Source organism: Rattus rattus, chromosome 9, assembly GCF_011064425.1.
Source record: "Rattus rattus isolate New Zealand chromosome 9, Rrattus_CSIRO_v1, whole genome shotgun sequence".
Taxonomy (NCBI): domain Eukaryota; kingdom Metazoa; phylum Chordata; class Mammalia; order Rodentia; family Muridae; genus Rattus; species Rattus rattus.
Window position 1 is genome coordinate 31,734,082 of NC_046162.1, and position 12,225 is coordinate 31,746,306.

Consider the following 12,225-nt stretch of genomic DNA (forward strand, 5'->3'; position numbering starts at 1 on the left):
GAACATGGCACACAGAAACAACTAAGCAGGTATACAGGGATTTCCAGACACTGAAGTGGCAATCACAGAGCCTGCATGGGTCTGCATTAGGTCCTCTGCGTACATACTGTGGTTGTTTAGTTTAGGTTTCTATGGGACTCCTAACAGTGGGAATGGGGGTATCTTTGCCTCTTTTCTCTGCTCTTGGGACCCTTTTCTTCCTCTTGAGTTGCCTCTTCCAGTATTGATATGAGGGATTGTGTGTAGCTTTATTGCATCTTGTTATGCTGTGTTTGGTTTGTATCCGTGAGAGGCTGTTCTTTTCTGGAGATAAAAAGAGGTTCAGTGGATCTGAGGGAGTGGGGAGCTTGTGGGGAGCCTAGAAAGAATGGAAGGTGGAGAGGCCGCACTTGAGATATATTGTATGAGAAAAGAATAAATAAAAAGAGAAGAAAAAATTACTGATCATTAACAAAGAAACATGCTGTATCATATATACATATTTGCAAAGTATACTGCACTCAACACAGAAATTTGTCTAGCCTCACAAAATCTTGGTTTAACAAGAATGTAAGGAAGGGAGATCTGGTAATACAGTGGTTGTCACCTAATAATTTTCTAGAGTTACATGTGCAAAGCAGAGGGTGGCAATACTGAGTCACTCAGAGGCCCTTCTATAACAGAACCACTTTGCAAAAGTCCTGTTTAAAAATAAAAATATTAAGTAGCATGTTCTTGAATGTGGGTCTCATTGCAGAGCTCCATTTTATAATAATAATATACATATGTATGCTAGTTAAATTTAAGTAGAAAATTCCACTGGCATCACTATAAAGAACTTTTCTTCTTGCAAAGGAGGCTTATCAAGGCATCTTTCACATCTCTGTTCCTCAGGCTGTAGATGAAGGGATTCAGCATGGGAGTCACCACTGTGCACATCATTGCCATGGCAGTCTCCTTCACTATAGAGCTATTTGCTGATGGACATAAGTACAGACCAAAAATTGTCCCATAGAATAGTGAGACCACAGACAAGTGGGACCCACAAGTGGAGAAGATCTTGTGTAAAACATGTGCAGATGAAACATTTAGAATGGAGAAGACAATTTGCACATAGGACACAACAATGAGTAAGAATGGAATGATGCTAACAAGTCCTCCCATGATAAATATCATTAATTCATTAATATGAATGTCAGAGCAGGCCAACTTGAGCAGGGCAGATATGTCACAGAAAAAGTGGTGGATTACATTATCTTCACAGAATGACAATTTAGCCAAGAGTATGGTGTGCAACATGGAATACAGCAGAGTAAATGCCCAGGATAGTACCATGAGACACACACAGAGTTTGGTGCTCATGATGCTCATGTAATGAAGTGGGAAGCAGACAGCTACATAACGGTCATAGGCCATGACCAAAAGAAGGATGCTCTCCAGGTCTCCAAAAACTAATAAAAAGTACATTTGTGTCAGACAGTCATCATAGGAGATGGATGTGTCCTGGCTCTGCATGTTCTGCAGCAACTTGGGCATTGTGACAGAAGAAAAGCAGAGGTCAGAGAAGGACAAGTTGCTGAGAAACAAGTACATGGGTGTGTGGAGATGGGAGTCCAGGAGAATGAGGATGATGATGATGAAGTTTCCCAGGACTGTGGTGAGGTACATGGCCAGGAACAGGGCATAGAACAGGTGCTGGTGCTCTGGGGGGATGGGTAAGCCCAGGAGGATAAATTGGGAGATGACAGTTTGGTTGTTCATTATCATTCTTCCTTTCCAGGACCCTAATTAGAAAATATTCGTGTCCCTTAAGATTCAGGATAAAAGTGAACATATATCTAGGATATATATATATATATATATATATATGTATATATATATAGTGTGTGTATGTGTGTATATATATGTATGTATATATATATATTTACTACAATGGATTTATAGTCATCATAGTATTCAAAACTTTTAATGTCTGTAATCATTACCATTATTAATATTTTCAACTTTTCTTTAATGAGGTTCAATTACTCATCCTTTCATAGAAAGTTCATGTCGTTTTTACTGAGATCCAAAATGGATTAATGCTTTGCTCTCCTGATATATGCTTGTCCTGGGTGACTGTTTTTTGATCATTTTTTATTTGCTCTCTGTTATTTTGTATACTGATGCTTTTGAAGAATGTGATTAAACTTTACCATTATAAATTTATATAAATATCATGAACATCTCATATTCTCCAATGCATTCGATTACTCTTTCAAACTCAAATGTGCATGTCCCTATGACATACAGATTTCTGTTTCACTATTAACTAATTATTTTCATTCCATTGCATGTATGACAGGCATCAGAAGCTCAAAGCCCCAAGTGAAATTCATGTCTTCATTTTGTTGTTGTCTATAGGATCCCACATTCTCCTCCCTCTCCCATAGAATAATGGAAGCAATTCAGATTTGAGTCAGAACTGTGTATCCCTAAAAAACTGTCTTACATAACTCTAGAATTTTGTTGTGAACTGACAAGACAACAACTTATTTTCCTAAATGTCCCCAGCTCTTCTGAGTTTGAGTAAAAGTTTCCATTTGATGATCCTGCTCGCCCTTATTTTATTTTCAGACACAGGAACTAGTGGTTTCTCTTTTCACCACTTATATGCATTATCTTTACTTATATTCTGCTGTTGCTATCACTGGACCTGAGCTGCCCTGCATCCCAGAGAAGGCTAGATTCTGTATAACTTATTAAAACATTGTAATTATCCAGGACTTTTCTAGGAACAGTTTACCTCAGGGATCTTTAATGAAAACAAATTTTAGTCACCAATTTCTCCTTCCTACACTTATGGGAAGGTAGAATTTATACAACAACAAACAAACAAACAAACAAACAAAACAAAACAAAGAAAGAAGCAAAAACAGAGTCAAACAAGTCATGAAAATTCGCAGAGTCATTCCTTATTTAGATAACAGTCAAGGCTTCTGCTTGCCTGGATCCCACTTTATTATATGAAATCCTAGTTGTTATATAGATATTTCTTAAATGTCATTAAAATATGTAGACTCTGAGGAAATACTAATCATTTTATCACATGATATACTTCATGCAACCAGATGAAGGAATTAGGGGAAAAGGACAGATGGTTAGAGAAAAAGTTTGCATCTTCTTCCTCAGTTGCAAGTGTGTGGAACTTCTACTCTTTTAAATAACGCCAATATTCTAGACCGTTCCTTAAATGTTTCCATTATCAGTCTCTAACACTATGCATTCTTTTGTTTAAGTGACATGAATGGACACCCCCACCCACCCCAAACACATGCTATTCTCTGATTATGGACAAGACTGGCTAATGAATCAGTCACATTTCTTAAAGCTGACAAAACAGAAATGTCAAAAGATCTCAGCCACTTTTTTTGTGATACTATAACTTCGTTTGACTGTGTGTATCTTCACAGACTAACGTGTGTATTGCAGCTGAATTCAGAGTTTGTTTACTTTGTCATTGTGGATTAGCATTACAGAAATAATGTAGGAAAAATTATGCACTATTTAAAAAGTTGATCTCTTTATTTGTCTCCGACAAGCCTTAAATATGCAACACTGCTACATTTGTGTTCTGAATACTGGGAGGACAGACAAGGGTTACCTTGTCCATTTTCTGCTTATGTAAATGAAAAGTACCCTTGTGTCCATGTTTGTGGACTTCCCTTCTGTTCAGAGGGTGTTTGTTGACAGCTCATGAGGAAAAAAGAAGTAGAAGTGGTGAACAGGGTTCAAACATATGAGTCTGACAGAAGGACAGTCAGAGATCACTGCAGTGAGACAAGTCTACTTTATTTATTGTTTCAGTATAGGGTATGCAAGAGCTTTTTAGGGTGGCAATCAGAAAGAGCTAATTGGCCATAGCATCATGCTTGTGCGAAGGCTGATTGGTCACACTACAGCACCTAATTATCATGCAGGTGGGAAACTAGCTCAGGGCTTGTGTGCAGCCCTGAAACAGCACATGAAAAATTACAAGGGAATTGATTCTAACAATTGGCACACTTACATATCACCTTGAATTCTGTAGAATCCTTGAGCTTGTTTGAGGAGCTTTCATAATATATTTACACGATCACCTAGATGATATTAACATCACACTTGAAGGACTACACTTAGCTGTTGTGATCTCATACAATACCAGTAAAACAGATTTGTGAACTTGTGGAGATAAAATATTACCATTCTGGGGAGAAGATTGTTCACAGCTTGTGAAGACTCCACTGATAAAAGTATAGTGAACACCCTTCAGCACAATAGCAATGAAGTCCATTTCCCAGGAATGCTCTTGTGTTGAAATGGTAGGATATTGAATGAAAAAGGATATAATGAGTAATTATAATGAACCCATCAATATGAATGAGGTTACATGAGAACCATAATAATTATACAGTGTGTTGAAGTCTTGGAGACAGAAAAGAAGAATGTTATCATACCTGGAAAACTGTCTCACATCACACTGGCGATTTATGTGGATTCACATCAAGACACCTGCTTATTTTCTTGAATGTACAGTTCTGCTGAGGTTGAGTAAAAATTTCTTGGTGAAGATTCTGTTAACTGTGATTTTATTTGCAGTCACAGGAACCACCAGCCATTGTAGCTGTCACCTATCTGCACCATCCCTACTTTCATACTCCTGTTATCACCTCTGTGCCTTGTGGGTCATGTATCCCAGAGGAGTCCAGATTCTGTATATCTCATTAAGGGCAAAGAAATTACCCAGGACCTTTTTTTAAAGGAAAAATTGACTTCAGGGATCTCTAGTGGAGACCAATTATACTCACCACTGACTATTTTCTACACTGAGGGAAAGGTACAATTTGAATAACAATAACAAACAAAACAAATAAATAAATAACAGCAATAAGAAAGACAAAAAAATCCTGGAAAGATGTATACTTATTGCCTGTTCACAAAATGAAGAGAGATTCTGTTGACTGGAGTTCACTTTAATAGGGTGGGTAAGGAAGGGTGAATGAAAACCTTCTATCTTATCAGTCATTATTCTTTATCTTTTTTTTGACTTTTTTTTTCATCTTTATTAACTTGGATATTTCATTTTACATTTTGATTGTTATTCCTTCCCCTTCCAGGCAAACATCCCCTAGCCCTCCCCTTCACTTCTCTATGGGTGTACCCCTACCCATCCTTCACCAATAACCGCTCTCTCCCCAACAATCACATTCACTGGGGGTTCAGTATTGGCAGGACCAAAGGCTTCCCCTTCCACTGGTGCTCTTACTAGGCTATTCATTGCTACCTATGAGGTTGGAGCCCAGGGTCAGTCCATAGTCTTTGGGTAGTGGCTTAGTCCCTGGAAGCTCTGGTTGGTTGGCATTGTTGTTCATATGGGGTCTCGAGCCCCTTCAGCTCTTTCAGTTCTTTCTCTGATTCCTTCAATGGGGGTCCTGTTCTCAGTTCAGCGGTTTGCTGCTGGCACTTGCCTATGTATTTGCTGTATTCTGGCTTTGTCTCTCAGGAGAGATCTACATCCAGTTCCTGTCGGCCTGCACTTCTTTGCTTCATCCATCTTATCTAGTTTGGTGGCTGTATATGTATAGGCCACATGTGGGGCAGGCTCTGAATGGGTGTTCCTTCTATCTCTGTTGTAAACTTTGCCTCCCTATCCCCTCCCAAGGATATTCTTGTTCCCCTTTTAAAGAAGGAGTGAAGCATTCGCATTTTGGTCATCCTTCTTGAGTTTCAAGTGTTCTGTGCATCTAGGGTAATTCGAGCATTTGGGCTAATATCCACTTATCAATGAGTGCATACCATGTGTGTTTTTCTGTGATTGGGTTACCTCACTCAGGATGATATTTTCCAGTTCCATTCATTTGCCTATGAATTTCATAAAGTCATTGTTTTTGATAGCTGAGTAATATTCCATTGTGTAGATGTACCACATTTTCTGTATCCATTCCTCTGTTGAAGGGCATCTGGTTCTTTTCAGCTTCTGGTATTATAAATAAGGCAGCTATGAACATAGTGGAACATATGTCTTTGATATATGTTGGGGCATCTTTTGGGTATATGCCCAAGAGAGGTATAGCTGGGTCCTCAGGTAGTTCAATGTCCAATTTTCTGAGGAACCTCCACACTGATTTCCAGAATGGTTGTACCAGTCTGCAATCCCACCAACAATGGAGGAGTGTTCCTCCTTCTCCACATCCTCGCCAGCATTTGCTGTCACCTGAGTTTTTGACCTTAGCCATTCTCACTGGTGAGAGGTGAAATCTCAGGTTGTTTTGATTTGCATTTCCTTATGACTAAAGATGTTGAACATTTCTTTAGGTGTTTCTCAATATTCGGCATTCCTCAGCTTATGAATTCTTTTTGTTTAGCACTGAACCCCATTTTTTTTTCCGGAGCTGAGGACCAAACCGGGGCCTTGTGCTTGCTAGGCAGGCACTCTACCACTGAGTTAAATCCCCAACCGCTGAACCCCATTTTTAATAGGGTTATCTTTCTCCCTTCAGTCTAACTTCTTGTGTTCTTTGTATATTTTGGATATAAGGCCTCTATCTAGTTGTAGGATTGGTAAAGATCTTTTCCCAATCTGTTGGTTGCTGCTTTTGTTCTAACAACAAGGTCCTTTTGCCTTTACAGAAGCTTTTTGCAGTTTTTATGAGATCCCATTTGTTGATTATTGATCTTAGAGCATAAGCCATTGGTGTTTTGTTCAGGAAATTTTTCCAGTGCCCATGTTCAAAAGATGCAGCCCTAGTTTTTTCTTCTATTAGTTTGAGTGTATCTGGTTTGATGTGGAGGTCCTTGATCCACTTGACTTAAGCTTTGTACAGGGTGATACGCATGGATCGATCTGCATTCTTCTACATGTTGACCTCCAGTTGAACTAGCACCATTTGCTGAAAATGCTATCTTTTTTCCATTTGATGGTTTTGGCTCCTTTGTAAAAAAATCAAATGACCATGGGTGTTTGGGATCATTTCTGGGTCTTCAATTCTATTCCACAGGTGTATCTGTCTGTCTCTGTACCAATACTATGCAGTTTTTATCACTATTGCTCTTTAATACTGCTTGAGTTCAGAGATAGTGATTCCCCTGGAAGTCCTTTTATTGTTGAGGATAGTTTTAGCTATCCTGGGTTTTTTGTTATTCCAGATGAATTTGCAAATTGTTCTGTCTAACTCTCTGAAGAATTGGATTGGTATTTTGATGGGGATTGCATTGAATCTGTAGATCGCTTTTGGTAAAATGGCCATTATTAATATATTAATCATGCCAATCCATGAGCATGGAAGATCTTTCCATCTTCCGAGATCTTCTTCACTTTCTTTCTTCAGGGGCTTGAAGTTCTTATCATACAGCTATTTCACTTGCTTGGTTAAAGTCACACCGAGGTATTTTATATTATTTGGGACTATTATGAAAGATGTTGTTTCCCTAATTTCTTTCTCGGCTTGTTTCTCTTTTATGTAGAGGAACGCTGCTGATTTATTTTAGTTAATTTTATACCCAGCCACTTTGCTGAAGGTGTTTATCAGCTTTAGTAGTTCTCTGGTCGAACATTTGGGATCACTTAAATATACTATCATATCATCTGAAAATGGTGATATTTTGTCTTCTTCTTTTCCAATCTGTATCCCTTTGATCTCCTTTTGTTGTCTGATGGCTCTGGCTAGAACTTCCATAACTATATTGAATAAGTAGGGAGGGAGTGGTCAGCCTTGTCTAGTCCCTGATTTTAGTGGGATTGCTTCAAGTTTCTCTGTACGTAGTTTAATGTTAGCTACTTGTTTGCTGTTTATGGCTTTTACTATGTTTAGTTATGGGCCTTGGATTCCTATTCTTTCCAGGACTTTTATCATGAAGGGGTGTTGAATTTTGTCAAATGCTTTCTCAGCATCTAATGAAATGATCATGTGGTTTTGTTCTTTCAGTTTGTTTATATATTGGATCACGTTGATGGTTTTCCGTATATTAAACCATGCCTGCATGCCTGGGATGAAGCCTACTTGATCATGGTGGATGATTGTTTTGATGTGCTCTTGGATTCGGATTTCCAGAATTTTATTGAGTATTTTTGCGTCGATAATCATAAGGAAAAATGTTCTGAACTTCTCTTTCTTTGTTGGGTCTTTGTGTGGTTTAGGTATAAGAGTAATTGTAGCTTCATAGAAGGAATTCGGTAGTGCTCCATCTGTTTCAATTTTGTGCAATAGTTTGGATAGCATTGGTATGAGGTCTTCTATGTAGGTCTGATAGAATTCTGCACTGAACCCATCTGCACCTGGGCTCTTCTTGGTTGGGAGACCTTTAATGACTGCTTCTATTTCGTTAGGAGTTATGTGGTTGTTTAACTGGTTTATCTGTTCCTGATTTAACTTCGGTACCTGGTATCTGTCTAGGAAATTGTCCATTTCCTGCAGATTTTTAAGTTTTGTTGAATATAGGCTTTTATAGTAAGATCTGATGATTTTTTGAATTTCCTCTGATCTGTAGTTATGTCTCCCTTTTCATTTCTGATTTTTTTAATTTGGACACACTCTCTGTGTCCTCTTGTTAGTCTGGCTAAGGGTTTATCTATCTTGTTGATTTTCTCAAAGAACCAACTTTTGGTTCTGTTGATTCTTTTTATGGTCCTTTTTGTTTCTACTTGGTTGATTTCAGCTCTGTGTTTGATTATTTCCTGCCTTCTAGTCCTCCTGGGTGTATTTGCTTCTTTTTGTTCTAGAGCTTTTAGGTGTGCTGTCAAGCTGCTGATGTATGCTCTCTCCTGTTTCTTTCTGCAGGCATTCAGAGCTATGAGTTTTCCTCTTAGCACAGCTTTCATTGTGTCCCATAAGTTTGGGTATGTTGAACCTTCATTTCCCATAAATTCTAAGAAGTCTTTAATTTCTTTATTTCTTTCTTGGCCAGGTTATCATTGAGTAGAGCATTGTTCAACTTCCATGTATATGTGGGCGTTCTTCCCTTATTGTTATTGAAGACCAGCTTTAGCCCATGGTGGTCTCATAGGATGCATGGGATTATTTCTATCTTTCTGTCTGTTGAGGCCTGTTTTATGACCAATAATATGGTCAATTTTGGAGAAAGTACCATGAGGTGGTGAGAAGAAGTTATATCCTTTTGCTTTAGGGTAGGATGTTCTATAGAATATCTGTTAAGTCCATTTGGTTTATGACTTCTCTCAGTCTGTCTATGTCTCTGTTTAATTTTTGTTTCCATGATCTGTCCATTGATCAGAGTGGGGTGTTGAAATCTTCTACTATTATTGTGTGAGGTACAATGTGTGCTTTGAGCTTTAGTAAGGTTTCTTTTATGTATGTAATTGCCCTTGTATTTGGAGCATAGATATTTAGGATTGAGAGTTCATCTTGGTGGATTTTTTTTCCTTTGATGAATATGAAGTGTCCTTCCTTATCTTTTTTGATGATTTTTAGTTGAAAATCGATTTTATTCGATATTAGAATGGCTACTCCAGCTTGCTTCTTCAGACCATTTGCTTGGAATGTTTTTTTCCAGCCTTTCACTCTGAGGTAGTGTCTGTCTTTGTCTCTGAGGTGTGCTTCCTGTAGGCAGCAGAATGCAGGGTCCTCATTGCATATCCAGTTTGTTAATCTATGTCTTTTTATTGGGGAGTTGAGACCATTGATGTTGAGAGATATTAAGGATTAGTGATTATTGCTTCCTGTTATATTCGTATTTGGATGTGAGGTTATGTTTGTGTGCTTTTCTTCTCTTTGTTTTGTTGCCAAGATGATTAGTCTCTTGCTTTTCCTAGGGTGTAGCTTGCCTCCTTATATTGGGCTTTAACATTTATTATCCTTTGTAGGGCTGGATTTGTAGAAAGATATTGCATAAATTTGGTTTTGTCATGGAATATCTTGGTTTCTCCATCTATGTTAATTGAGAGTTTTGTTGGATACAGTAACCTGGGCTGGCATTTGTGTTCTCTTAGGGTCTGTATGACATCTCTCCAGAATCTTCTGGGTTTCATAGTCTCTGGTGAGAAGTCTGGTGTAATTCTGATAGGTCTGCCCTTATATGTTACTTGACCTTTTTTCCCTTACTGCTTTTAATATTCTTTCTTTGTTTTGTGCATTTGGTGTTTTGACTATGTGACAGGAGGAGCTTTTTTCTGGTCCAATCCATTTGAGTTCTGTAGACTTCTTTGAATGTTTATGGGCGCTCTTTATTTAAGTTAGGAAGTTTTCTTCTTTGATTTTGTTGAAGATATTTACTGGTCCTTTAAGCTGGGAGTCTTCACTCTCTATACCTATTATTCTTAGGTTTGATCTTCTCATTGAGTCCTGGATTTCCTGTATGTTTTGGACCAATAGCTTTTTTCCATTTTACATTATCTTTGACCTTTGTGTCGATGATTTCTCTGGAATCTTCTGCTTCTGAGATTCTCTCTTCTATCTCTTGTATTCTGTTGGTGATGCTTGTATCTATGCATCCTTGTCTCTTCCTTTGGTTTTCTATATCAAGGGTTGTTTCCCTTTGTGCTTTCTTTGTTGCTTCTATTTCCATTTTTAATTCTTTCACCTGTTTGATTGTCTTTTCCTGGAATTCTTTCAGGGATTATTTGTGATTCCTCTCCATAGGGTTCTACTTGTTTATTAAAATTTTCTGTGTTTTTCTAAGGGAGTTCTTTATGTCTTTCTTGAAGTCCTCCATCATCATGAGCAAATATGATTTTAAATTTAGATCTTGCTTTTCTGGTGTGTTTGGATATTCAGTGTTTGCTTTGGTGGGAGAATTGGGCTCTGATGATGCCATGTAGTCTTGGTTTCTGTTGCTTGGGTTCCTATGCTTGCCTCTTGCCATCAGGTTGTCTCTGGTGTTACCTTGTTCTGCTATTTCTGGCCGTGGCTAGACCGTCCTATAGGCCTGTGTGTCAGGAGTGCTGTGGACCTGTTTTCTTGTTTTCTTTCAGCCAGTTATGGGTTCTGCTTTTGGGCCTGTAATGTTTCCTGTCTACTGGTCTTCAGCTCTTCCTGTGGGCCTGTGTCCTGAGTCCACTAGGCAGGTCGCTTGGAACAGAACAGTTGTTCTTACCTGTGGTCCCGCAGCTGAAGTTGCTTGTTGGGGACTGCTTTTGAGTTCTTCTTGAGGGCGGCAACCAGGAGGGCCTGTGCCGCCTTTTCCCAGGGCCCCCGTGCACTGGGTCCCAGATGGCGTTAGGTGTTTTCCTCTAAAGTCAAAAATGTGGGCAGAGTGTAGCCTCTTCTGGCTTCCCAGGCGTGTCTTCCCCTTTTAAGGTTTAGCTCTCCCTCCCATGGGATTTGCGTGCAGAGAAATGTTCACCGGGTCCCTTCAGGTCTGGGCAGTGTCTGGACCACAGGGGACCTGCCGCTCGAGTGCCCTATATTCCAGTTCCCAGAGGCCCTATACAGTTTCCTCTTGGCCAGGGATGTGGGCAGGGGTGGGCTGTATTGGTGGTCTCTCCCGCTCTGCAGTCTCAAGAGTGCCCACCTGTCCAGGAGATGAGCTCTCTCTCCCAAGGGGTTTGGGAGCAGTGAGCTGTGGGCCAGGATCAGCGAGGTTGGGGCTCCAGCTAAAAACCGGAAGCGTCTGGTCCCAGAGGAATTTTGCCTCTGTGTGTTCTGAGTCCACCAGGCACGTTGCTTGGAGCAGAAAAGTTAGTATTAGTGGTCCTGCGGCTGAAGTAGCTCGTTCGGGGCTGCTTTTGAGCTCTCCATTAGGGCGGCAACCAGCAGGGCCAGCGCTGCCTTTTCCCAGGGCCCCCATGCACTGGGTTCCCAGATGGCATTAGGTGTTTTCCTCTGGAGTAAGAAATGTGGGCAGAGTGTAGTCTCTTCTGGCTTCCCAGGTGTGTCTGCCCTTCTGAAGGTTTATCTCTCTCTCCCACAGGATTTGTGTGCAGAGAACTGTTGACCAGGTACCTTCAGGTCTGGGCAGTGTCTGTAATGCAGGGCTGTTTTATAGTTATTAAGGCTTTCTCCTGCTTCCTTTCTTGCCATACTCGATTCCTTCCTGCTGTTCTTTTCTTCTCATTTTCTTTTCTTCTATCAACCTCAGATATGATCCACTGGACTCTGTCTTGGCACAACCAAATAGCCCAAAGAAGGATAGATCACATTCATATGGAGGAAGAGAAAATTCACTCACCCTGAACAGTTTTTTTACAGGTTCTTTATATTTATAATAGCATGCATTAATATATATCATCTATAGAAATCACTTCCTATTTTAATTTTTTCCTAAGTTTCCATA

The 12,225-nt window shown here is 39.5% G+C and overlaps 1 protein-coding gene across 1 annotated transcript; it reads right to left on the reverse strand.

The window, feature by feature from the left end:
- Nucleotides 1–807: 807 nt before the first annotated feature.
- On the reverse strand, nt 808–1,746 carry LOC116909428 (olfactory receptor 1468-like). Its single transcript, XM_032913003.1, has one exon. It carries the CDS (start codon nt 1,744–1,746, stop codon nt 808–810), a length of 939 nt encoding a protein of 312 aa, XP_032768894.1.
- Between the last annotated feature and the right edge of the window lie 10,479 nt (nt 1,747–12,225).

Bases quoted from the DNA above. Each gene is read 5' to 3' on its own strand.
- LOC116909428 (XM_032913003.1), bottom strand. From the start codon at position 1,746: ATGATAATGAACAACCAAACTGTCATCTCCCAATTTATCCTCCTGGGC.